Source organism: Malus domestica, chromosome 03, assembly GCF_042453785.1.
Source record: "Malus domestica chromosome 03, GDT2T_hap1".
Lineage (NCBI taxonomy): Eukaryota > Viridiplantae > Streptophyta > Magnoliopsida > Rosales > Rosaceae > Malus > Malus domestica.
In genome coordinates, this window is record NC_091663.1 from 31,149,922 (window position 1) to 31,177,706 (window position 27,785).

The 27,785-nt window shown below is 37.2% G+C and overlaps 2 protein-coding genes and 1 pseudogene across 3 annotated transcripts; all 3 read right to left on the reverse strand.

The window, feature by feature from the left end:
• Positions 1-154: 154 nt before the first annotated feature.
• On the reverse strand, positions 155-7,798 carry LOC103454386 (L-type lectin-domain containing receptor kinase IX.1-like; annotated as a pseudogene).
• LOC103431201 (protein SUPPRESSOR OF GENE SILENCING 3-like) lies at positions 7,730-11,274 on the reverse strand. 2 transcript variants are annotated; one of them, XM_017331483.3, is made up of 6 exons: positions 11,014-11,274; positions 9,728-10,741; positions 9,311-9,605; positions 8,880-9,124; positions 8,451-8,608; positions 7,730-8,319 (listed from the first exon to the last, which is right to left on the reverse strand). In XM_017331483.3, the coding sequence occupies exons 1-6, from the start codon at positions 11,254-11,256 to the stop codon at positions 8,100-8,102; spliced, it is 2,175 nt and encodes a 724-aa protein (XP_017186972.3). In that variant the 5' UTR covers positions 11,257-11,274; the 3' UTR covers positions 7,730-8,099. The 2 variants fall into 2 exon arrangements, with proteins under 2 accessions (XP_017186972.3, XP_017186974.3); XM_017331485.3 differs by having other exon boundaries at positions 9,728-10,727; positions 11,014-11,255.
• A 10,953-nt stretch (positions 11,275-22,227) lies between these two features.
• On the reverse strand, positions 22,228-24,825 carry LOC103430754 (L-type lectin-domain containing receptor kinase IX.1-like). The gene has a single exon (XM_008368902.4). It carries the CDS (start codon positions 24,520-24,522, stop codon positions 22,408-22,410), a length of 2,115 nt encoding a protein of 704 aa, XP_008367124.3. The 5' UTR covers positions 24,523-24,825; the 3' UTR covers positions 22,228-22,407.
• Positions 24,826-27,785: the final 2,960 nt, after the last annotated feature.

A 27,785-nucleotide genomic window follows, 5' to 3' on the forward strand; every position in this document is an offset into this window, starting at 1 on the left:
CATTTTTGAGCTGTGTTCCTGAATACCTTTGTGGAAATGATACTTCTCTTCAATCCATTCCTATTCGGCTTCAAACCTCCCCTTATTTCCTTACTGTAGCTTTAGAGTAATAACATCGCTCATACTAAAAAAAAAATTATGAGTAAAACATATAATCAGCAGAAGATGGTACGTTATTATCACTAAGGTAACAACAATGTCGTCGGCATATTTACTTCAAGATATTCACTACAAAAAATAAATTACAAAAATTTGTATACTCGTATAATAGAGTTAGATTAAATTTATTTTGGGTACAAAAGTGAGGCAGATGGAGAAGAATTGGATGCAGAAGATGAGGTGAACTGTGAAGAGATGGTGTTGTAACCATGACCCGAAGACTCTGTCTGACCTCCTTCCAAATCAATATTGTAACTCGATGAGATTGAAAATGGAATCGGAAGAGATACGTAGCTAGCCACTAGCATCTTTGATGGAAGAATAGACAATGGAACTTCAAAATTAAGCACTTGAATCGTTTGTTGTATTGAAGGCCTGATCGTGTAATCCGGGTGAGCACACCACAACCCAGCAATCAACAAACACTCCATTTGTTTATCATCAAACTCTCCACACAATTTAGGGTCAACTGCTTCAATGACTTTTCCTTCTCCATAAAGCTCCCAAACCCACTCCACCATATTGATTTTACTCCCTTCTGACTTGGGATCAATGGGTTTTCTCCCACAAGCTATCTCTAAAGCAACAATTCCAAAGCTATAGACATCTGTTTCCTTGCTAGCCTTTCCTGTGGTAAGATATTCAGGAGCCATGTAGCCCATAGTTCCGACCAATATTGTTGTTTGTGATTGTTTTCCATGGTCTACAAGCCGAGCTAACCCGAAATCCCCAAGTTTCGTGTTGAAATTTGAGTTCAACATGACATTGCTGGATTTGATATCCCTATGCAGCACGCATTGCTCCCATTCTTCGTGTAGATAGAACAACCCGGATGCCAAGCCTTGAGCGATTTTGTACCTTGCCTCCCAAGGTAATAAGGTTTTCGATTTGAACAAATGGGAATCTAGGCTTCCATCGGACATGAACTCGTAAACAAGCAGGAGCTCTCATTTTTCATGGCACCAACCGATTAGTTGCACTAGATTCCGATGCCTAAGTCGACTGATGATCCTTACTTCTGCCGTGTACTCCTTCATCCCCTGTCTAGACCGACTCGACACCCTCTTAACAGCAACATACGAGTCCAAGCCTTTTATGAACCCTCTATAAACCCCACCAAATCCTCCTTCTCCAAGCTTTTCTTGTAAGAATCCTAATTGGACTCAACTAGTAGTGATATAGGTGTGTCAACATGTTTGAAATTATAAATCAGTTAGGGTTTTGTATATGTGTAAAACCATGTCCTATAATTGAGGAGTTACATCCATCATGCTTTGCATTTTGAAGCACGTACTAGAACTATTTCCTCCACTACTGGAACTGAAAGCAACGGCTCTATAACCAACCTCCATGATAGATGGAAGTTGGGTAACCTTGCTTTATTTAAAAAGGATTCCCTACTCACAGAGAAAAGCTTCTTCGTTTTTGGGACTATCACCATAAGGACATACAGGTCTCCAAGTGAGTAGAAGAGCCTTTTGCATCGTGTTCATGGCCTCTGCAGGAACGAATTGGTGATCTTTTGTATTCTGCAGGTAAGATTACACTAATCTTGCTGCGTTGTGTTCTAGAGTTTACTGTTAGTTTTAGGGTTAATTCCAACATTTGGTATCAGAGCCATCTAACAGGCCCTAGATCCAATGCATTATTTCCAATCACTCTGAGAATGATTAGATTCATATTTGCTGGGAAAATGATATATATAATTCTTTATTTTCCTAACTTAACGAAATTGGTGTGTATATTTAAATACATGTACGCTATTTCAAGCCTGCGTTTCTTGCCATTTGAAGATGTTAACTGGTAGCATTAAAACTTGTTCGGACTTGTTATATGAATTTGATTGATTTAAATGGCTGATTAATTCTTGTCTTACAAGAATATATTGGTTAAGTCTGACATGTAGGTAGCTTGAAATATTGGAGTCCCGTGATTGTAAATAGATCATTCAATCTTGGTCAATAAAAGTAAACTGGGTTCATCAGTGGGAGTAGAAGTTCTCTCTTGTGCAGTCATCCTTAGCTTCTACAGGTAGTATTTTCATACTTTTATCTTGTGGCGTTGCTGACAGGTTTCATATACAAGTAATCTTGTTATTAAAGTCTCACTCCAGAACGACATATATGTATATATATCGGTAATTAATGGCTTGCTAATGATTTAGACAATTGCAGGGCTATGTCTATAGTGTTACGTCGCTAACAGTTTTTTGGCCATCTAATGATTCATCTTGTTAAAGACTCCAATTAAAATAATCTTCACGAAAAAGTGGGATTATCAGGAATTTTATTTGACAAAAACTTAATTGTGGTTTATGGTTGTCATTATTAATAGTTCATGTGTATAAAGTTTTTGAGACACATGTTGGAAGGCATGATGATGATAAAGATAACTCATCGCAAAGGTTATCGAGACTAACGGCTTTTGCAGGAGCAACAACCATGATAAAGTATTCTAGAACAACTGTTTATATAATTTTTCACCAAAGTGAGAATTATTAGGAAGTTCTGTTCAATGTAATTTTTACATGAAATTGTGACTAACAGTTAATAACATGATACTAATCTTCCAAAGAAAGAAATAATGATTGGTTCAAACTGTGACTCAGTGTATAGTATTTCATGATTCCGTAAGGCAACTTTAGTCTCTTGTCCAAAGATGTGATTCAAGTTGAAATGTGAATTTTGTGAAATAGCTATACAAATAAGGATGTGTAATGCATATTTGGCAGTTTATGTTTCTTGCCCAAAGGTGTAACATAAATCTGTGTTTAATATTTAAAGTTGTTTCTCATCTGAGGTTGCGGAGTAGAAGCTTTTCTTTGGTTTCATCCATGACTTCTTCAAGTAGGTAATCATTCATCTCTTTACACTTCCAATATGTTGTTTGCTGTTGTACTCTTTGCATATAGGTAATGTCTTCTTGATTACACTATAATACATGTTGATATATATATATTGGCACATAGACATTGGTGTAATGCAATTGTAGCTTAATAATTGAATCGTTGCCCACATGATATTTTATTCGATCAATTTCAAAGTGGGTCTTTGCTTTCCCATTTGTTTAATTGTAACACTCTTTTTGCTTTGAGTCGGGATCCAATTAATAATAGGTTTTTCTTAAACAATTATTGATGAACTTAGAAAGAAAAGTAATGAAACATATCAACTATATATAAAAACGACAAAGTTATCACATACTTGCATCAACTAAACAAAACACAGTGGCTTAGTTGACTTTAGGACCAGTGATTTGAAGGTTTGATCAAACTAGCATCTTAATTATAACAAAGGGATCGATGATCTTCTTGCCCAAAGGTGTAGATCATTATTTTTTGTTCAATTAGGATGGCATGGTATGAATTTATTTCAAAAAAAAAAAAAAATTGTGAAAGCCTTGCCCCAAGGTGTTGAAAGTTTTCATGAGGTAACCCATGTAATGCGTGATCAAGAGATAAAGTTCTTTATTTTTATTTACGAATGCTTTTGCTATGAGCCTCATTATAGGTATGTAAGGGACCAATTTTAATGAAAGCATGAGATAGAAAATGTTTATATATATATATATCTTCATGAGAGATGTCGATGCACAAAAATTGCTTGGCAAATTATGTCTTGAATAAAGCTTAATCAATGGCACATATATGGACCATGAAAATGCTTGACATTTTGATATGTGTACGTATATGTGTCTTCTCCTACAATTCACATTTTCGTGGTCATTGGTTATATATTTTATTTGTTATAAATTTATAAGTAATCTATGCTCATAAAGAAATCTATGCTGGCAGTTTCTGGTTAGTCCACTTTGCTTGTCTCTTGGTTATTAATAGGACAAACATGACTTCTTAACTTGTTATATGAATAATAAGCGTCTCTGGTTTATTTTACATAACTTGAGGATTAGTCATTATATATATATATATATAAATTAATTATAGTAAATCCTAGAGTAATTGGAACTCACTCGTGGAATCTTGTTTTGGATTTCTATTCTTTTGTGTTTAAAATTTTAAGCAACTGGTATGCCGAATTTTGGTGAAGCAATAAATTAATGAGTGTTTTGCCCAAGTAAGAGAATAAGTGACGAAATCTTGAGCTTCACACTCATTAACTCATTCAAAAGTTATTGAGTTCTAAAAGATTATGAGAGTTGTTCTTTGTGTTGTCCAAATCAAATTGAAAGTAAACTAAAGTTTTTGAAAACACATGTATTAAGTTTCCTTCTATGATGAATGCATGTTTAATATTCAACATCCATATGTGAGACAACAAATCAGTAACGCCAACGTACTATTAGCATGCTCTACCATCCAAGTCTTGGAAACTAATGTACGCATGCATACGGCATATGGCATATACCACCATGGCATGAATCAAATGGAAAGTCATTATTTCCAATGCAATCAGTTTCAGGCTGTAAAGCAAGTTTCATTAGTTTCATGCTGTACAACAAGGGTTTCATAATTTTGCACTAGAATTTGCTAAAATGGTGTAAGGAACCTCACCCTGATTCAAACTAGCATGACTCAAGTTGAATTATAATCTTAAAGATGACAACATGGTTAAATTGCGTGACTATATAATGTATATATGATGTTTATGTGCATTGTCGATCGTCTTTGTCTATTGCATATGGTTGCATTGGATAGTTACATGTTGGTCTTTATAAGGAGTGTGAAGCTAATACGAACTAATGTTTGATATCGATACAATTGTGGTCCAGTTGTTTCATACCGTTTGATTGTTTGTGGTATGGTTTTGTGTATCCATCATACTTGCTTAAATTAATATCAAGGAAAGATTGGAATATCTTGTGCATGAAAGATTGTGATACTTTTGTGACTTTTTCATTGATAATGTGATTTCTTGCATGTTAAAGAAACATAAAAGAAGTAAATAAATAAAATTATGTGGTAAGATGCTTTTGTGTTAACTAATTGTCGTAGTAAGGTTGCTCCCAAAGCATGCATATTTCAGAACTTTATCAAAAGTGTTGTTCCGTAATTACGTTATGATTAATTAAATTAGTGGGAGTGATAACTTTATATTTGTTTTGCCTTACATCTTGCAAATTATTATGTATTGTACTCTTTCGCCGTAAGGGTTCTTTCTGGTTTGATTAAAAGAATATGTGCAATAAATACACTTGGTGGCCAACTAGTTAGAATAATGGCTAATTTTACTACTTCGTGAAAGTGTTTTGGACTTGTGACTTCAATTTTTGAAGTAATAAGGAAGACTGTTATACGGTGATACAGGAGATCAACTTGTGAATATAAGGATGGAGATTATGACTATTCAAATAAGGATCTATATATACGGCTATTGCATTTTCACATAAGGTTGTTGCATACAGTTTGCTAGAAACGTACCACTATCGTGAAGCTTTATTATTAGTTTCAATATGCGAGATTAGTGGGAATGTTCAAAGAACATGTAGCAAACATGGGTGTGCATGATAGTTTTGATTCTATAGGAATGTGGGAGTAAAACATGCTACTGCATGAATTATAACTATTTATTAGTGTTGCTCCGAGTTTGTGTTTTGTTGTTTCATTCAAGCTTATATTCAATTGACACTATGGTTATTGATTCAGACTTATTTAAAGCAATTAATGTGGCCAATGATTGTTCCAAAGAACATATTGGATAAGTTTGTTTTGTGTAGGAAGCTAGAAATCAACTCGAAGTCCAGTGTTTAAGGATGAAAAGCTCTAAAGATAAGTCTGATTAAAGTGCATTGGACAGATGAGTGTGGAAGGAAAAGGTGTGAGAATTGTAGTGATTACTAAGGTATGGATTGTACATATATGCATATGTCATTGACATCATACAGTGCGATTTTGAATATCATGATTTCAGGGTGCATGCAGTATTGATACATGCATTGTTTTTTGGAGTTTGATTTTCAAATGGTTACTGGTAGATGTGTATAGGATATGGATTGCGTGAAACTCACGGTGATCACTAAGGAATGATTTATAATGAACATGTTGTTTCAAACCACAACTAGTTAACGTCCAAGTGGGAGAATGTAAGAATCCTAATTGGACTCAACTAGTAGTGATATAGGTGTGTCAACATGTTTGAAATTATAAATCAGTTAGGGTTTTGTATATGTGTAAAACCATGTCCTATAATTGAGGAGTTACATCCATCATGCTTTGCATTTTGAAGCACGTACTAGAACTACTTCCTCCACTACTGGAACTGAAAGCAACGGCTCTATAACCAACCTCCATGATAGATGGAAGTTGGGTAACCTTGCTTTATTTAAAAAGGATTCCCTGCTCACAAAGAAAAACTTCTTCGTTTTTTGGACTATCACCATAAGAACATACAGGTCTCCAAGTGAGTAGAAGAGCCTTATGCATCGTGTTCATGGCCTCTGCAGGAACGAATTGGTGATCTTTTGTATTCTGCAGGTAAGATTACACTAATCTTGCTGCGTTGTGTTCTAGAGTTTACTGTTAGTTTTAGGGTTAATTCCAACATTTCTCCCTCATCGAAATTACCCGTGGATTGAGCCAATGTCTTGTATGAAAACTTCTTCGGACCCGTCCCCTTCTCGAATTCCTCATCGATCGATTCGTTCACCATAGGATCCTCATCATCACTACTTCCCCCTGTTTTGCCCTTCCTCCAACAAATGCGCCAAACCAAAACAACCCATCAGCCAAAACCACACACCCACCAACAACCAACCCAACAACAAGTCCGACGTTGACCCCATTTCCTGGATCGGGCTCAACAATGGGGTTCGGCTCTGGCACAGGAACCACTGGCGGCGGCGCATCGTGCAGTTCTGTAGAATTAAAACTCCATGTGTTGATTTGAGGTATAGATATGGAATCCCCTGTAGCGGCAGAGAACCCAACAACAACATAACCCTGCAAGTACTCATTCAGGTCTACAATGTAACTAATATTCCTCCACACTTGGAAACCATTCACAAAACTAGTGTAAACAACGCTAAGATTTTTTGATCCAGAATCGTAGCGAATCCGAGCAGTATTTTCCTCTCCGGTTGTAATGGATCCATTCCAAGGCTTTGTCACATTAGACTTGAGAGAGTTGATGTCAATACCAACATGATCGAAGAAAGGATCTTTGACGGAAGTTACGTCATTCTTGTAGATATCAAACTCCACTGCCACAAAGGGGTACAGATTGGTCGACTCATTATTTGGCGGGTTTATGACGGGGAGGCCTAGAGCGCCGCCTCGGCCTACTGTGATGTTGAGTAAGGACCCCTTTGGCGCCAAAAAGAAGGCGAGTCCGTCGGCGTAGTCTTTATTGCCTTGGGAATCGATGACGAATGTGAAGTTTGTGGTGAAATCAGCGAGTTTTCCAGTGGCATTTTCGCGGAGGAGGAAAGGTTGAGAGTAGGTTGCTCGGCCGACGCTTTGGTTCTGTTGCTCGCCGACAATGCTTTTGGTCAGGCGGAGGGACGTGTCGTAGACGAAAGCATCTTCCTCGACAAATAAAGTGGGCGGGTTGCTTCGGAAGGGGGGGAAGTTGAAGGATAATGGTGATGCACAAGGGAGTAGCTGAAACAAGATAAGTTTGAGAAGGACAACCACCATTTTGAATAGTATGTTTGTAATGCTTTTACAGATAAAAACTGTGATCATCTTAAAAAGGCAGAAATTGTATAGTTTAATTTTTTTTCAGGGATTTTTTTCAGCAGCCCCCTTTGTTTACCAATTCAAGTCAAAATAATTTAACTTGGAACTGAGCAATTGACTGCGGAAATGTCATTGGTCATTTCAAAATGAGCAGAAGACTTGGACTGGCTCCAATTTAGCTGTAGCGGAAGTTTTCTTTTGCGGAACTTTCAGGGATTTTAAAATACCGTAACTTTCAGTGACTTATAGCTGATGTGCCACTCTCTCTCCTCCAACTAAATGCACTGCAAACATCTAACCTTCAAAGTCAATTCGAAATTTCTTCAGGGAGATGCGGGGAATACTTCTCCATGAGCTGGGTTAATTTGGCATCAAAATCCTTCTCCAGTTCCACTTCTTCCTCCCAATGCCTCCGCTTCATTGCAGCTTTATCGTCATCATGAGCTTTCATCAGCATGTCCCGCTCTGCCACAAATTCTTCCATCTCTTTCTGTTGAGACTTGATGAAGTTTTCAATTTCCTCCGACCTATGGCCATAAGGGAGTATGGAAGATATATAAATCAAACTAAACCAGAAGCACCACATGGGTAAAAGTATTGAACCCCTACTAGGGGCCTAACTTTCTTTGGTCTACACATATTCTTTATCACAAATTACCTGTATTTTTGTTCCTCGGCATTTGAAGGGTTGAGATATGAGTGCTTCACCTTGTCACGTTCCTCCTGCTGCAGCCTCTCAAAATTTTCTTCCTTTGCATCCCTTGATTCATGAATTATCTTGATCTGGTCTTTGAAAAATTGTTCTTGCAGATACATCTTTTCACACCAATAAAAGAAACAACCAAATAAATGAACAAGCCAATAAAACGAAACAAAAGAGCAAGCAAATCTGCTAAAAACAAACAACAAAGAGAGACAAAATATTCGGAAGCCACAAGGAAAAACAAATACAAAAACAAAATACAAACGATGGTAAACCATGCAACATAGTGAAAATACCAACTTCAGATCAAGCCATACCTTGACGCAAGTGTAAACAAGTTTCTACTCTAATATTGAGGCATAATTATCTGACAGTGAAACTTACCTCTTCCTGGTTCTCTTTGTGCTGCAATTTGGTCCTCTGTCTTACGATGCGATTTTCCTCCGTCGTCTTCCTGAGTTTTTCACTCACTATACCAAGAGATTCCTCAAGAGCTTTTGCATGCCTCTGTTCCTTAGCAACCCTGTTCTTAAACCACATAAGCTGTTGGTTGTCCTCACTCATTTGCCTGATTTGGTTCACGACCATCTCCTGGTACGATCTCATCTCAAATTTCAGCCTAGATTTACCTAATTAGTAATGGGAGCATGTAAGACGTCCATATATAACATTTCCAGGGATCTTAATTTGCAAAATAAAGTTCAATGAATCAAAGATAGAATGTGAACTTAAGAGATTTAAGTGAAAACTCATTACTTTGTACCCAAAATGACCATCACAAACACACAAGGTAAGGGGAAGAGAGAGGGACACACCTTGAGAATGCTGGTTAAAAATGTCCAAGTCTTCTTTCACTGCCATGTACCCATAGAGCTGTCGCTTCCCACCAGACTGAAATAAGACACGACGACGGTCCCATGCATCTCTGTCAGTTCCTTGCTCTATAAAATGCTTGTGCAGACGCTCAGCCTCTAAATAACCCCTTGCAGAGGCCTCAAAGATCAAAATGCTCATCCCACGGTGTCCTTGTGGACCATATGAGTGTCGAGCTCTCGCAGCAGAATAAGGGCTGAAATACTCAAGAAGCTCCTGATTTCCCATGCCAATCCACTGAAATTCAAAGCAACATAAAATGAGGACTGGAATGATACCAAGGCAAGGAAACCTTGGCTTTAGAAACAATCATGACAATGTAGACAGACCTATACAAATTTGAAAAACATAATTAATACCTTGTCATTGTCATCCTGCTCAAGTTTAGTGTTCATGATGACAATCATAGGAGGCCAGACGATTTCATGATCCTTTTCCTCATCTTTTAAACCTTTCCATTTACCAAAAGCTTCACCAGCTGGTATAACTGTAGTTCCCTTCCTCCTCAACTCTTCATCCAAAAGCTCTGCAAGCTCTCTATGGAGCATTACCCTTTTTGATCCCTTTGTTTTGGCATGTGTCATCAGGGGCTGCAGGCCTCGGTACCAGTCAATGGAACCAGGACCCCCTTGACATGCAGGACAGTGCCACTGCCTAACAGGATCATTAATCTCATCAACAGTTAAACTATCCAAGATCTCAAAGAATTTCTTGAACCATCTGCTATTTTTTCGAGTTTCATGGCTCTTTTCACTTGAATCCGAGTCAAACTCATCGCTGAATAGCTCATCGTCGGTATCACCCACAGCATCAGAGTTATCATCATCATCATCAACCGCTGCGGCAGCAGCAGCCGCATTGCTGTCCTTGTCATCTTTTCCGTGGACATCTTCTGAACCCTTGGGTTGAGTAACACCAGCTCTAGATTGCCAGTTCCATCCATGGTCCAGTGGAGGGGGAATCACATGTTGTGGGGCCACATAGCTGTTTTCAGAAACCCTGGCAGAAGACTGCAGCCTTACATTTCCTCTTCCCGCTGGTTTTCTCATATCAGAAGTTTGTGAAGGCCAGAAGTTTCCGGCACCCCTTCCTGACCCACCACTATTCCGCATAACTGGCTTCTGAGCATCAACCTGTGCCCAAGCTTTAGAATTAGAATTCTGAGGACCCCATTGTTTTGCAGCACTGCTTCCAGCTCTGTTCTTCGACTTCCTGGCAATTACCTCCCACTCTCCATCATCCTGGGCCGAGCCCAGGCTAACGTCTGCAACACAATGAGTCAACTGTTCAATCTTGGGGCTGCTGACTTCCAAGACATCTTTTCCCTTGAAATTTCCACCATTTCTTCTCGCACTCATCCTAGCAAACAATCCCTTTTTGGGAACATTGTTTTAAACAAAAAAACGCGGTGAAAACATAAAGTATGCGATGAAACATTGTTTTAAACATTAAGTACTGTAACATTAGGAAATATATGCTCCTAATTCCCAATCCTAAAATTTGATTTAACACTAAAACCCCCAATTTCTAATTTAATTTTCCAAATTGAACCTAATTACAATACCAAAATCTTCAGATTAAGGCATTAAAGCCTGATTCTGACCTTAGAAAGAAGAACAATAAACAATTAAGAAAAGATAGATACCTGGGTCAATCTGCAGCGTGTTGTCTGTCGCACACGCGGAAGTGGCTCCGTGCAGCTGCCTGCTGGCTGGGTGCAGTCGGCGGTGTCTTTCTGGCTGTTGAGCGGTGCGCCGGGGGCTGTCAGGGTGAGAGAAGCGAGAAGCGAGAAGCGAGAAGCGAGAAGCGAGTAGCGGTGAAACGTACAAGAAGAAAGGTTGACTTGAAGTCGCTGCGAACTGAAGGAGGCGTACGCGAAAGAGACCATACGAAGAAACTCTTTATTTTTCAGGGATGGGCCTCTATTAATAAACCTATATTTTAATATTTCAGCCCAAAACATTTTTTTGCAGCTAGGATGGGCTGACGATTGGGTTTGAGTGAAAAAGGTTTTTTTATTTTCCAAATAACAATAACCCGCAAAGTTTAAGATGTATTCAATTGGAAATTTAAAAATTTTTAATTATTTTAATAAATTTAGAGTATACAATTAGGATTTCAAGTTATCTTTGAAATTCGAAAAGTTTTCAATCAGCCACTTTTTTTTTTTTTCAAAGAGGATCATATTATAAAACTCGAGTGAAAACACCACCTAGAAAGCTCAGAACAATAGAATGACGGACAAGCTCAAAGAATGGCCTCTGAAAAAACCTAACCTGGAAGAAACCATGTGGAAAAAAATCCAGGGGAGGAAAAAGAGGACGAGCAAGCCAACAAAAGACGCAATACAGACATTAGGAAATTACAAACTTTGAATTTAGTAACTCCATAAACCATGGGGGCCTACGTCTGTCCAGAATCCGAAGCCTTGTTCATGAAGACCAAATCTCGCAACTAGATGCGCAACTCCATTTGCCTTCTTGGAGATTGCATGCAGAGCCAATTGCCAATCCTGAGATAGTTGTCTAACCTCGTCTACATAGTTTCCTTCCGGTGCTAGGCGCAAATCATCCTCGGTAATTAGACGAATAGCATTCTACGAGTTAGATTTGACAACAAGAGGCAGCCAACTCACATCAATAGTGACTTCAAGACCCACCTTCAATGCATAAATCTCCGTAGCCAAAACTGATACAAGATTGGGGCTTGGCATTGCAACAGCGCCTTGAAGTGCTCCCTGCCAATCTCGGACCACTGCTCCCACTTCTTTCCTACTGTCTCTTGTATTCAATCAACCACATAGTACTACGGTTTAGTAGTATTCTTCTTCATTTATAAGTGAGAGGTCTTGGGTTTGATTCTTGTTAAATGTAAATTTCACATTATTGCTAGCCTATTATGAGGCTTAGCCTATTCCCCCAACCCTTCAGTGTAGATAATATTGTTTGTTTAAAAAAAAAATAGTGTATTCAATCAAGATTTTAAGATAGTTTATAAAAATCTTTAGAAATTTGAGTGTATTTAATTATAATCTTAAAGAAGTTTATAAAAAAATTTAAAAAATTGAGGAATTCGAGTGCTTTGTGCATGACAAGTATTGGGTTTCACACGAGATTGGCAAGAAGAAGACCGCGACGCCTTATAAGTTCATTCCTTCAAGTTGCTAAGATCTAATTTATGCACATTTCTTGCTTCTTTCTATTTGCATCTTGCTTCTTTATCAAATTGATTCATGTTTTGATGTTATAGTCCATATATAAGGTTTTCGATCCATCGACTTATTTTGTTTTCATGGTATATTTGTTCAACCGTTTTCGAGCTGATCTTTAAGGTACCGTTTGGTACGCAGACATGACGAGACGGGATGAGACAGAACGGATGTTCTGTGTTATGTTTGTTAAGCGCAGGACGGAACATGACTTTTATACTGTTCTGCGTTTGGTATCGCATGGATGGAATGGAACCAAAAGATTAAAATGACTAAAATACTCATGTTCCGTCTATTGTTTGATAGTATCTGTGTGTGATATGTCTTAAACCATGGACTTATTTGTTGCAGTTCTATTGCTATTTTCTGCTTTATTAATGGAGTTCGCTACCCAGTCATCAAAAGGATAACCCTGGATTTATCTCATTTCCCTGAGGAATTATCTCCCATCAGGTTAATTATATTATCAATTTCATTTGGCACTGGATTCTGCGATATTGTTGCATGAAAAAACTAAACATTTTATAAAGCACAGACTAGAGTCAAGACACTGAACTTTCTGTTACAATTTGTAATAATATCTGTTGTTTCTCCATATTAAGTAAATTGTGAGCTATTAGAATACTAACAAATCTGATAATTAACAAAACCCAGTAATTAACACAACCCAAATCAGCAACAAAAGATAAAAAAGCAAACCCCAATTAATTAAACCCAGAAAATTTTCAAACCAAACGCAAAAGAATGAAACAAAACGACCACACAAAAAAATTGAATCAGAAAAGATTCATCAATTAAAGTAAAAAAATGAGATTCAACAAGCTATCAATCGCAACCTGGGTCGATTTGCAGTGCGACAGTAGCTGCTGCGTGCTGGCTGGGTGCAGTCGACGGCTATGGGAGAAGATGAGGCAGTCGACGGCTACGGGAGAAGATCTGCAGTGCGACAGTAGCTGTTGCGTGCTGGCTAGGTGCAGTCGACGGCTGCGGAAAAAGATGAGGAGGAAGAGAGAGCAGCGGCAGAGAATGGAGGTCTTACGGGAAGAGAGAGCAGTGGCTGAGAAAGGTAGGGTTTGTTTTTAGGATATAGATGGTGTAAATAATGAAAAAGACGGGGTAATTTTGTGTTAAAATGTTAAAAATTTGTGTTCCACATCCGTGGAACAACTTGTTCTGGGGGTGGAGGTGGAACAAAAAATGATCCAAAATTTGTCCCGCTGAACAGCTTGTTCCACTCATTTTAGGCGTGCCAAACGTGAGACGGAACGCCTTTTCCCGTTCCGTCCCATCCCGTCCCACGTACCAAACGCATCCTAACTGATTGAGGATCCATTTTTGTTGTGCAGTATGGCTGCTCATCCATATTCTGTATATATATTTGATAATAACAGTAGTTCTGGTTTTTGTTCGACTCATCCGTGCCATTGGCATGTATAAATACAGTAAGCACATAAAACCACATTAAAAATTTAAAAGTTCATATGACAATTGCAAAAATAACATCTGCAGCATATTCTGACAAAAATAACCTTCAATTTGACGGAAAAAAATGGACAAAACTAACAGTCGGGGGGACATCTGCACCAATTGAAAGTTCAGAGGTGTTTGAACCAAATTAAAAGTTTGTATGACAATTGCAAGCTAGCAATCTTTTGTTGAATTGTGGCCAAGTGGTCATCACCTTTCCTAATAAACAAACCAAAAGAAAAAAAAAAGGGGAAAGGACAACATGATTATGTTTCCTTGTTTTGGGGAAAAGAAAAGTGATTTTGTCTAAAGTTTTCTTTGGTCCATGTGGGAAGTCACGGGGTGACTTGAATGAATGATTTAGCAGCAATTACTGCTTTTGTTGTGAAGAGAAGAAAATAGAGAGCATAAAAAAGGGAGAGCCAAAGAGAAGAGAGGGAGAGAAAGAAGGTACTGCTGCAGTACCATTTTCAGAGAATGAGTTGTTGTTCCTTTCATTGGATAGTTCTCACTCCATCAAAGTGTTATTGTTGTAATAACTTTGAGCTTTGTATAGAGAAGAAATTAATTACTATATTTCTTTCTCTATTTGTTTCTTTAGAGTATGAGAGTTATTGGGTGTATTGGGTTATTTGGGTTGTGAGATTGCCAACACTTTGTAAACTCCCATTTGGTTGATAGTGGATTATTGGGTGAGCTCCTACTGCTCCGAGGACGTACTCCAGTTACACTGACTGTTGAGGAACCTCGTTAAAATCTTGGTGTCTTTAATATTTTGTTCTTGCTTTTCATTTGATATATTTCCTGTGGGTTATCAAGAGTTAGTTCCATAAGGTTTGGTGCTATCCTAGCACAACAATTGGTATCAGAGCACTAGTTGCTCTTGGGTACTGTCTAGTTGCCAAAGATGTCAGACGGGCAAGATGAGAATCCTTTTGGAAGCACCTCCGGGTTTGCAAGAACTACGGTGCAAAATGCAAAGTTCGAAGTTGAAAAGTTTGATGGCACAAACAACTTCGGGATGTGGCAATGTGAGGTCAAAGATGTGTTGGCTTAACAAGATCTACTTGCCGCTTTGGGAGAAAAGCCGGAAGCTATGTCGAAGTCGGAATGGGAGAATTAAATTTGTGGGCTTGCTCTTCAATTCGGTTGTGCCTTGCAAAAACTCAGAAGTATTTTGTGATGCGGGAGACGGTAGCAAGTGTGTTGTGGCAAAAATTGGAAGACAAGTATATGACGAAGAGTGCAGAGAACCGGCTACACTTGAAGAAAAAACTCTACCGCTTCCAATACAAAGAAAGTACAAAAATGATTAGACATCTTGATGCTTTTAATAAGTTGATTGCCGACTTGTTAAATTTAGATGAGGATATTAAGGATGAAGATAAGGCCTTAATATTGTTGAATTCCTTGCCGGACTCTTATGAGCATTTTGTTACCACTATTATGCATGGTAAAGAAACTGTGAAATTTGAAGATGTGTCAAATGCCTTGATGAATTATGAAATGAGGCATAGAGATAAAAATCATGATAGTACCTCTGAAGCTTTATTTGTTAGAGGTAGATCATCGGAGAGGAGGTCATCTTCTAGCAGGAAAAAATCACAGTCTCGACCTAGAGGAAACTCTAAAGGTAGAAAACCTTTGGAAAAGGATGAATGTGCCTTTTGTCATAATAAGGGCTATTGGAAGAAAGATTGTCCTAAATTGAAGACTAAAGGCAAAGAAAGTTCTGAAGCTAATGTTGCTGAGGTTGAAACAGATTTTTTTGATTTTGCTTTAACCACTTCCTCATCATTTGATTGTGCTACTAAGTGGGTGTTGGATACGGGTTGTACTCATCATATGACTCCTCACAAGGATTGGTTTTCAAGCTTGAAAGAGTTTGATGGTGGCGTTGTGTTCATGGGAGATGACAATCCTTGCACAACAAAAGGGATTGGTACAGTTCGTTTGAAGTTGCATGATGGCACGGTTAAAGAGTTGACAGGTGTTCGGTATGTACCGAATTTGAAGAAAAATCTTATTTCTTTGGGTACTTTGGAATCCAAGGGTTTCAGGTTTCATTCAGATGGACAGACATTGAAAGTTACTTATGGTGCACTTGTTGTGATGAAAGCTCCTAGATGTGGCCATTTGTATTTATTGCAGGGAAGCACTGTGACAGGTGAAGCATCTGTAGTCTCTGAAAATATGGGCACATCTGATTCAGATACTACTAGATTGTGGCATATGAGATTAGGCCATGCCGGTGAGAAAGCTCTACAAGGGCTTGTGAACAAAAGGTCTTCTAAAAGGTGCCACGACTTGTAAGCTTGATTTATGCGAGCATTGTGTCTTGGGGAAGCAAACTAGAGTGAAGTTTGGTACTGCGGTACATCAGACGAAGGGCATTCTTGATTATGTGCATTCAGATGTTTGGGGTCCTACAAAGACTCCTTCTTTGAGTGGTAGACATTGGTTCGTGACCTTTGTTGATGATTATTCAAGAAGGTCTTGGGTCTACACTATGAAGCACAAGAGTGAGGTGTTGTGCATTTTCTTGGGTTGGAAGAAAATGGTTGAGAACCAAACTGGGAGAAAGATTAAGATTTTGATATCGGATAATGGTGGTGAATACACATCCGATCCTTTCTTTAAAGTTTGCAAAGAGGAAGGAGTTGTGAGACATTTCAGTGTTCAGGGAACTCCACAACAAAATGGAGTTGCAGAAAGATTGAATCGAACCTTGCTTGAGAAGGTTAGATGCATGTTGTCTCAGTCGGGTTTGAGCAAGTCGTTTTGGGCAGAGGCAGTTAATTATGCATGTCACATCATCAACCGGTTACCCTCAGCTGCTATTCAGGGTAAAACACCAATGGAGGTATGGACTGGAAAACCTTCTTCTGATTATGACTATATCCGTATTTTTGGTTCACCTGCTTATTTTCATGTGACTGAAAATAAACTTGATCCTAGAGCCAAAAAGGCTATCTTTCTTGGTTTTAGTAGTGGTGTCAAAGGTTACAGGTTGTGGTGCCCAGAGATGAAAAAACTTGTAATCAGCAGAGATGTGACATTTGATGAAGAAAGTATGTACAAAGTCTCTGAGAAGAATGTGAAAGATGTCCAACAGGTGGAGCTTGAGAAAGTTGCCTCTGGTACTTCAAATCCTATTTCCGCTGATGTCGAAGCCACTACAAGTGAAGAAGTTGGAGACCATGAGGATGTTGAAGAAGTTGAACTTGAAGATTCTATTCAAGTTGAAGAGGAAGTTTCACCTCAAGAGTCTATTGCCAAGAATAGAGGAAAGAGACAAATTACCAAGCCAGCTCGGTATAGTGACTATGTTTCTTTTGCTCTTCCTATTATCACTGATGAGATTCCATCTAATTTTGAGGAAGCTATTGAGAGTGAAGAAAAGGAGAGGTGGTGCAATGCCATGGGTGATGAGATGAATTCTCTCTTGAAGAACAAGACTTGGGAGTTAGCTAAATTGCCTAAGGGCAAGAAAGCTATCGGTTGCAAATGGGTGTATGCCAAGAAGGAAGATGCTGATGAGAAAAGCAATGTGAGATTCAAAGCAAGATTAGTTGCTAAAGGGTATGCACAAAAGGAGGGCATTGACTACAATGAAATCTTTTCTCCGGTTGTGAAACACTCCTCAATTCGCATTATGTTAGCTCTTGTTGCACAGTATGATCTTGAGCTTGTGCAACTTGATGTGAAGACGGCTTTCCTACATGGTGATTTGAATGAAGAGATCTATATGTGTCAACCGGATGGGTATATAGTGAAAGGGAAGGAAAATTTGTTTTGCAAGTTGAAGAAATCGCTTTATGGCTTGAAGCAATCTCCAAGGCAATGGTATTTGAGGTTTGATAAATTTATGAGAGGCCAAAATTATTCTAGAAGTCAATATGATCATTGTGTATACTTCAAGAAGTTGCAAGATGGGTCTTTCATTTATTTATTGATATATGTTGATGATATGTTGATTGCCTCAAAGAATGTTGAAGAGATTGAGAAATTGAAGAAACAAATGAAGAATGAGTTTGAGATGAAGGATCTTGGTGAAGCAAAGAAGATCCTTGGCATGGAGATCACTAGAGATAGAGAGAAGGGTTTGGTCAGTTTGAATCAAAGACAATACCTTGAGAAGTTGATTCGAAGGTTTGGAGTTCATGATTCAACCAAACCGGTTAGTACCCCTTTGGCTCCTCATTTTAAATTGAGTTCTCTACAATGTCCTAAAACTGATAAAGAGAAGCTGCAAATGAAAAATATACCATATGCAAATTTGGTTGGTAGTTTGATGTATGCAATGGTATGCTCTAGACCGGATATTGCTCATGCAGTTGGCATGGTGAGTCGATATATGCATAATCCAGGTAAAGAGCATTGGCAAGCAGCTAAGTGGATATTGAGGTATCTCCATGGTACTCGAGATGTTGGTTTATGCTTTGAGAGAGATGACTCTGGTATTGGTCATTTTGCAGTTGGTTATGTTGATTCAGATTATGCAGGTGATCTGGATGGAAGGAAGTCTACTACAGGCTATGTGTTTACTATGGCTAAAGGACCAGTTTGTTGGAGGTCCATTTTGCAGTCGTCTGTTGCCTTGTCTACTACAGATGCTGAATATATGGCAGTTGCTGAAGCTATAAAGGAGGCCATTTGGATACATGGGCTGATTAGAGATTTGGGGGTTGATCAGAAACAGGTGGAGGTACATTGTGATAGTTAGAGTGCCATTTATTTGGCTAAGTATCAGGTTCATCATGCGAGGACCAAGCACATAGATGTGCGTTATCACTTTGTTCGTGAAATTGTTGGTGAAGGGGAAATCATTCTCCAGAAGATTCCAACTAAAGACAACCCCGCTGATATGTTGACTAAGGTTGTTGGTGTAGCCAAGTTTGTTCATTGCTTGAACTTGGCTCACATTTTGCCTATATAAAGAAGGCGTTGAGCAGTAGGAGTTTTGGAGCATTTGGCTCGGCATGAGTTGTTCTCTTGCTAGTGTTTGGGAGTGATTTTTTTGGGTCAATTGTGTTGGTTGGCTTATCATGGCGTTTTCGGAACTTGGCCAAGTGGCCATCACCTTTCCTAATAAACAAACCAAAAGAAAAAAAAAAAGGGGAAAGGACAACATGATTATGTTTCCTTGTTTTGGGGAAAAGAAAAGTGATTTTGTCTAAAGTTTTCTTTGGTCCATGTGGGAAGTCACGGGGTGACTTGAATGAATGATTTAGCAGCAATTGCTGCTTTTGTTGTGAAGAGAAGAAAATAGAGAGCAGAAAAAAGAGAGAGCCAAAGAGAAGAGAGGGAGAGAAAGAAGGTACTGCTGCAGTACCATTTTCAGAGAAGGAGTTGTTGTTCCTTTCATTGGATAGTTCTCACTCCATCAAAGTGTTATTGTTGTAATAGCTTTGAGCTTTGTATAGAGAAGAAATTAATCACTACATTTCTTTCTCTATTTGTTTCTTTAGAGTGTGAGAGTTATTGGGTGTATTGGGTTATTTGGGTTGTGAGATTGCCAACACTTTGTAAACTCCCATTTGGTTGATAGTGGATTATTGGGTGAGCTCCTACTGCTCCGAGAACGTACTCCAGTTACACTGACTCTTGAGGAACCTCGTTAAAATCTTGGTGTCTTTAATATTTTGTTCTTGCTTTTCATTTGATATATTTCCTGTGGGTTATCAAGAGTTGGTTCCATAAGTTTTGGTGCTATCCTAGCACAACATCTTTGTGTATGTGTATGTGTGTACGACCTCGAAGAATAAAACACGATATATCAATAAAAAAAGGGGTGAATCAAGGTTCCAGAAAACGCTACTTATCAGATGGGCTGGGAGAGGAGATTGTTTTGAAGGGTAGAGTTTATGTCAGCTTGACTAGGTGCCACTTCTCTTGTTTCATATTAATAAGATTTTCTCATATTGTTAAGGTGGGTTGCTGTGATGGATAGAGCATTCCTCTTTAACCTATTATATCCTAAGTTCAAATCTTCCCCTCCCCCATAATTTAGATAAATTTAATGTAGATTTTCCTATCCTTTGTTACAACAACAACAATAAAGCTTTATCTCACTAAGTGTATCATGTTGTATGAATCTTAAAATGCTCGCTACTGCACTAAGTTTTGCCCCAAGTTTTGTTAGCTCCAAGTACTTCTTGTCTTTTCTTAGAATCTCTCTCCCATTCTTCATAGGTTTTTCTCTACCCATTTTGCCCTGAGTCTATATTTCATAATCATATTTTCTAACCAAAGCAACTGTAGATTTTCGTTTCACATGTCCAAACCACTTTAAAACAAAAACATGAATAGGAGAGGAGACTGCAATTTAGGGATAGCAACGGTTCGGTTTGGGGATAAAAATGTTATATCCATCTCCATAACCACGAAAATCAATCATATCCATAACCACAAATTACCGATCGGAGATTATCCATAACCATACCCACTGGGTAACAGATTCATCACCGACTAACGGTTATATCCATCTTCGTCAAACAAAAAAATATATTCGTTCAATTGACACATTATAAGTTAGGATATATTAATTTCGTCGTTACACATTTGATGTGTAAAATGATTCAATGAACTGATTTTGTAGAGTATACAAATTAAAGTATTGAATTTAAAACATTGATGATGTAATTGGCTGATTTGTAATATCTTTAGCACCATTGAATTCTCATTGATTTTGATTCAAAACTTTTGAATTTCCTCATAAAATGCAACTCTCACAATGCAACTTTTGTATTCTCAAGGTAATGGATTCGATAAATAATGAATGTACACACATATGAATAATGGATACACACACACACATATATATATATATATATATATATATATATATTATAATACTATTATATTATATATTATTCAAGTCGGATACGAATCAAGGATCATTATAACCATAACCGAATAATATTTACGGTTTTTCTCCAAATTCAAAATATACCCAAATTTTCATATCCAAATCCGTTCTATTCGGACGGTTATCGAGTTTAACAGTTTAAATTATCATCCCTACCGCAATATCTTGAAGATGACAAGGTGATTGTATTATGTATCTTGTACATTTCACATTTTGATATTTATTGCTTTGTTTTGTTTGTGTGGTTGACGGCAGTGCCGGACGCATACATGGGCCAGGGCAGGCTGTCGCGCCTACTCCATCACCCTCTTCTTCTCCCATTTAATTGCTCAGTTGAATTGATCTTTTCTTTCAACTTGGAGAAAGTCTGCAACTGGTTCGATTCAACGCCTCAAAGAGGAGGTTGATTCAAGGACAACTATTAGTTTGAAGGCATTAAACTCAAACATTAATTTGAAAGCTTAATCCTTATTTGAGTGCTTCTTTCATCTTAAACAAAAATAATGATGCTAATGAAAAAGACTGCAGTCGTTCCCTTTAATTAAGTTTACTTAACTAATACTCCAAAACCTCTTTTAGTTACAAGAAGTTTATGGTTTAATTGGATTCAACTTTGCACGCGAGTTTCAAAGTTTGAACCTACCCTCCTCCAGTATTGTCTGTACAAAAAAATATATTTGAGAGCTTCTACATCATATCCTATACATCATATCCTATGAAGAATATTTCTGGATCTGCCACTGGTTGATGGGCAGTGGCAGAGCCAGCATGTAGTCATTGGTTGTCTTTGACCCCACTAACTTTAAAAACTCTATGTATATTTGCTTGTATATTGTATTTGACCGCAACAAACAACTAAGGCAAACTAAATTACGACGTCATCTTTCTACTTCTATTTTCTTCTATCTTATTTGTCTTCTTTTTCTCTTCTTGTATGAAATGTTTTAGTTGAAAAGCCTTGAAAGTCTTCAACATTACTCCAGAGTATCCTACATCCATCCTCGACAAGCTTGTACAAGTAATAGTAGTCGTCGACATATGTTGACATAAAATTTTGGCATATGTTGGCAGGAATTTGCAGGTGCCTACTAGGTGCTCTACAAAATGACCCAATGAAGCTTTTTGGTTGATATTATGACCCCATTATTTGAAAATTATGGTTACACCACTGTTGATGGGGCCAAAGTTAACGAATAGTCCGGGCAAATGCATTTTGGATAGAAAATTTGTACAATATGGAAGATGAATAAACTCATTGAAGTGCTTGAAACATGGAAATGGTTAGCAATTAGCATTCAGAATTGAAAGTTGGATTTTCTGCTAATCTTTTTGTTCTATTTTTTTATTTATTTCAAAAATAGTCAGCTTGGACAATAGACTCGAGCTAGTCCACACTCTAGTTCTTCTAGTTTATCTAGTTCCAGTGCATATACAACATAATCAAATACAAAAAACTAAAAAATATTTGTATATACGTAGACCAGGATTATTCATTAAAATTTATTTTGTGTACTAAAGTGTGCTGATGAAGAAGAATTTGATGCAGAAGATTGGGTGAACTGTGAGGAGTTGGTGTTGTAACGATAGCCTGAAGAATCAGTTTCACCTCTTTCCAAATCTGTAGTATCAGCAGACAAAATTGACAATGTTACCGGAGGTGAAGAGTAGCTAGCCACCGGCATCTTCGACGGGAGAATAGGTAATGGAACTTCAAAATTAAGCACTTGAATCGTTTGTTGTATCGAAGGCCTGATAGTGTAATCCGGATGAACACACCACAACCCAACAACCAACAAACATTCCATTTGTTTCTCATCAAACTCTCCACACAATTTAGGGTCAGTTGCTTCAATGACTTTCCCTTGTCCATAAAGCTCCCAAACCCACTCCGCCATATTCCTTTCACTACTTTCCAAATTGGGATCAATGGGTTTTCGCCCACAAGCTATCTCCAAGGCAACAACTCCAAAGCTGTAGACATCTGTTTCCTTGCTAGCCTTTCCTGTGGTAAGACATTCAGGAGCCATGTAGCCCATAGTTCCGGCCAGAACTGTTGTTTGTGATTGTTTTCCATGGTCAACAAGCCGAGCTAACCCAAAATCCCCAAGTTTTGCGTTTAAATTTGAGTCCAACATGATATTGCTGGATTTGATATCCCTGTGCAGCACACATTGTTCCCATTCTTCGTGTAGATACAACAACCCAGATGCCAAGCCTTGAACAATTTTGTTTCTTGCCTCCCAATCTAACAAGGTTTTCCCTTTGAACAAATGGGAATCCAAGCTGCCGTTGGACATGAACTCATACACAAGTAAGAGTTCTCTTTTTTCATGGCACCAACCAATGAGTTGCACCAGATTCCGATGCCTTAGCCGGCTGATGATCCTTACTTCTGCTGCATACTCCTTCATCCCCTGTCTAGACCTGCTTGATACCCTCTTAACAGCAACATACGCGTTCAAGTCTTTTATGAAGCCTCGATAAACTCCACCAAATCCTCCCTCTCCAAGCTTCTCTCTTTCATCAAAATTACTTGTTGATCTAGCCAATGTTCTGTACGAAAACTTCTTGGGGCCTGTTCCCTTTTGGAACTCCTCATCGATCCAGTCGTTAACCATTCCATCTTTTGAACTACCTGCCCTCTTCTTCCAAATCAAAAACCAAACCAAACCCAACCCACCAACCAAGAAAGCAATCCCACCAGCACCCAAACCAACAATTAGTCCTACGTTGACCCCATTTCCTGACTTGGGATCAACAATGGGGCTCGGCTCAGGAACCACTGGCGTGTTCTTCGTTTCATTCTCTTCACGCAGTTGAAACGAATTAAAACTCCATGATTGGATCTTGTCCACAGCAGTCAGAGAACCTGTTGCGGCGGAGAACCCAACAACGACCCAACCCTGGAGGATTTCATTCAAATCAACCCTGCAATCCATATACTTCATAACTTGAACATCTTTCACATAACTTGTGAAAACAATACCAACATGCTTTGATGAAGAATCATAACTAATCCCAACACTATTGACTCGTCCGTTTGTAATACTACCATTCCACGATTCGGTCATCTTAGACTTCACAGAGTTGATGTCTACTCCGACATGATCTCCGGCAGGATCTTCCACAGATGTCACATTATTCCGGTAGATATCAAGTTCCACCGCCCAGAAAGGGTACTGAATTTTTGACACGTCGGGAGAAGTGTCCACGGGGAGTCCTAGACTGCCGCCTCTGCCTATTGTCTTGTTGAGTAAGGATCCATTTGGCGCCAAAAAGAAGGCGAATCCGTCCGCATAGGGTGTCTTGCCTCTGGAATCGATGACAAATGTGAAGTTTGTTGTGAAATCGGCAAGCTTTCCCGTGACCTTGTCTCGGAGGAGGAAGGGTTGGCTGTAGGTGGCTCGACCTACACTTTGGTTCTGTACGTCGTCAACAGCGCTTTTGGTAAGTCGAAGATATTTGCCATCGATGTAAGCGTCTCCCTCGAGAGATAAGTTTTTGATGCCATTTGGAAAGGTGGAGAAGTTGAAAGATAATGGAGATACACAAGAAAATAATTGAAACGACAGAAGAAGGAATTGGAGCTGCTTTGGTGAGACAACCATTTCTAACAAATTTTGTTTTTGGGTAGCTTTGCAGATCAAATTGTGAACACTAAGATAATTCTGAAAGTGCTTTAATCAGAACTATGTTTCTCGAGTGAAGATCAGTTCAATCTTTTAAAGTGCTTTAATCAGCAGTCCTTTTACCGATTCAAATGAAGATAATTCTGTTTGGAGGAGGACTTGATCAGAGCCTATTGGAAATGAGGAATTGACGTTTTGGTTAGACTTGTTTTCTTGGTACATCTACTGTGTTGAAGCAATAACTTTGGAACCGTTACAGATCATTTCTATAAAAAAATTAATTATATATGAGATTGTTTATTATTGAACTGTATAAAAACAAATGGACGAATTAGGTAAAAGTATTCAAAATTACGAACTGTTTATCTATTTGCTACAATTGATTGACTAAACAACCTTAGTTTTAATTAATTTTTTTTTGTAGAGATGAGCTTTACAAAATCATTTATTATATGAACGATTCTGATCATAAACATAAAGTTATGTGATTAAACCACTAGCTGAATTGAGGAGGAGGAGCCAATCATTGTTCTTTCGGAAACCTGAAGAAGTTCAAATTTTTAGGGTTCTTTAGATATAAATCCATGCAACACTTATTTCCTTGACAAAAACTCATTTCATTTTAAACATTCAAATAAAACCCAAATTTGAAGTAGACTGCCATGTAAACAAATAAATACGTATTATTTTCAAACTATTTACAATTGTGCCACAACACTCTAATTATGTTAATGAATTTAATTATCCACCATAATTGTGAGAAATAAGTGCCTTATTATTATAAAATTATCTACTTTATACTTCTCTTACCATCATATATTTCGTTTCTTTTATTTGTTTGACAATCATTGTAGGTAAATTATTTTGCATGTATGTATTAGACACATTTTGTTAAAATTATATATATGCGTACAAATAATTTATCTATATTTTTATGTAAAATAATGTGTAATTAATTAATTTGAATCAATTGGCAAAAAACATTTATTTATTTTGTAGGTAAATTATTTTTCATGTGATATTACATATGTACTAGCCACATTTTGTTATTATTATACAGAGTGTGCAATCAATCGACATTCTTTTATTTTGTAGGTAAATTATTTTGCATGTAGGTAAACTGTTTTATATATTTTTTTTTTTGCAAAATATTGGTATTTAATTAATTTTGAATAAAAAATATTTATTTATTTTGTAGGTAAATTATTTTACATATATCATTACATAATTTACTAGGAACTTATATTGTTATATATATGTTGTGCAAAATAATTTACCCATGTTACATTTAAAATATTGATAATTTTGAATAAATTAACTTTTTTTTATATTTGTTGGATATACTAATTTACCTGTTAGCATCATGTGAAAACAACTATATAAGGAACATTGGTATCATGTAAATATTTGAACATTTAATTGAATGAAATAATGTAAAATAAATGGAGATAGTAAGTGAGAGGCCCAAAGTAAGTGTTACTAGGGGTAATTTAGACATTCAAAAATACAAATTTTGCCAAGTCAAACTTAATTATGGATATTGCTTAGTTGGAGACTAGTCATTGGGTTTTTGTTAGAGAAATTTATCATGATGAGTTTTAATTAAAGAAAATTGAATTTCAAGGGATGTACTCATATTTTCAGAAATTTTTATTATCGCATATTTGATCAAGTTGAAAACAACATCAATGTTGATTAGTAGGATCCGTCAGACCGTGTCTGAATATTCAACGTACTGTCCCTACAAATTCATCTTCACCTTTCTTTCTCTCAATTAATTGTTGTCATCTTCAAATTAATTATAACAATGTGTATAGATTGAAGAGAGAGCTTGGTGACATGGTCTTGATTTCATGTAAATTTATTGCGGTTTTTCTTTTGTGTGGTATTGATGGTAGTCCAGTACAACTGCTATAAAGAATAAGCGGGCGAGTCACAGTGGGAATCAAATTTGACATCTAAAACATCCGTATGACTGAATGATGCGTAGAATTAAAGCCATACTCTGAATTTAGATTCAGAAGTTTCTAATAAGCATCAAATTTGAACAACTTATGTTTTATTTTTTATGAAGTAAATTTGAACGACTTAATAATTAAATAAAATAGTAGATTTCAATAATCGTATGGCACCGTCGTTAGACCTCACATTCGTATCGTGTTTTTCGTGTTCATGTCATTTTTGTGACATACCCAATATATTAACAGGTCATGTCGTGTAACACCCATTAAAGTAAACGGGTAATATGACCCAACCCAAAATCAACCTATATTAATATTATTAGGTAATATGATCCAACATGTTACCCATTAAAGAAATATATTTTAAACCAATAAATAATTAAAAACATAATTTCATCCAAAAAAATGGAAAACATAATACTAAATTAGTATATGCATACCTCTTGTCACATAAAAAGCATTAGTAGATTATTACAAAATATCAAATGTTCAACGATATGCAAAATGAAGGGAGTTGCGTTTCATGAGGGTTTGAATGGTTTTAAAAATTCAAATGACGATGTACTCATCCTCAAAGTGCAAAGGATGCGATCATGAGCGTTTGCATATTTCTTCACATTTTTTGCACTTGTAAATTAATTATTATAATTTTTTAATGTGTTTGGTATTTTTAAATTACTTGATATTTTTATTTTTAATTTGTTTTATAATTTTTTTTATCACACTCTTTGCCTTTAGTATACTTTAAAAATATAAAAATAAATAAAACTTGAATTTTTTAAATTTATATAGAATAATAATACGATAATACATATTTAATATACAATATATACATATACACTATGGCTCTTGTATTTTATAGTAAGTTTTTCAGTAAAAAATTAAAATCATCAAAATAACTTTTTTTCTTAATATGACAAAACAGGTTACTCGCGTGTCACTCTCGTGTAAACCAGTTAAGGAACCGTTATTAGCATGGGTTCTTATCGTATAAACTTGTTAGGAAGCCGTTATTAACTATAAGATCGATCTTCATCACATCCTCTTTTCTTCAGCTTCCACCAGATAAACCTAATCAAACGCCACACACCAACCAAAATATTACATTCCACACTCAAGCTAAGTAGCTAAGGTAACCCACTCTTCCTATGAATAGAAACGTGGCTGCCTGCTTCTTCAATATATACGAAGCTACCAATGATATTTATTTTCATTTCTAAGTAAAAGATCTTTGGTTTAACTCCCGTGAGTGTGAGTTTGATACCATATTGTTATAGGGCT

Coding starts and splice junctions, on each gene's coding strand:
- LOC103431201 (XM_017331483.3), bottom strand. CDS start 11,256: ATGGTCTCTTTCGCGTACGCCTCCTTCAGTTCGCAGCGACTTCAAGTC. Junction 10,742..11,013: donor CACGCTGCAGATTGACCCAG/GTATCTATCTTT, acceptor GTTCCCAAAAAG/GGATTGTTTGCTAGGATGAG. Junction 9,125..9,310: donor TTTTAACCAGCATTCTCAAG/GTGTGTCCCTCT, acceptor ATTACTAATTAG/GTAAATCTAGGCTGAAATTT.
- LOC103430754 (XM_008368902.4), bottom strand. CDS start 24,522: ATGGTTGTCTCACCAAAGCAGCTCCAATTCCTTCTTCTGTCGTTTCAA.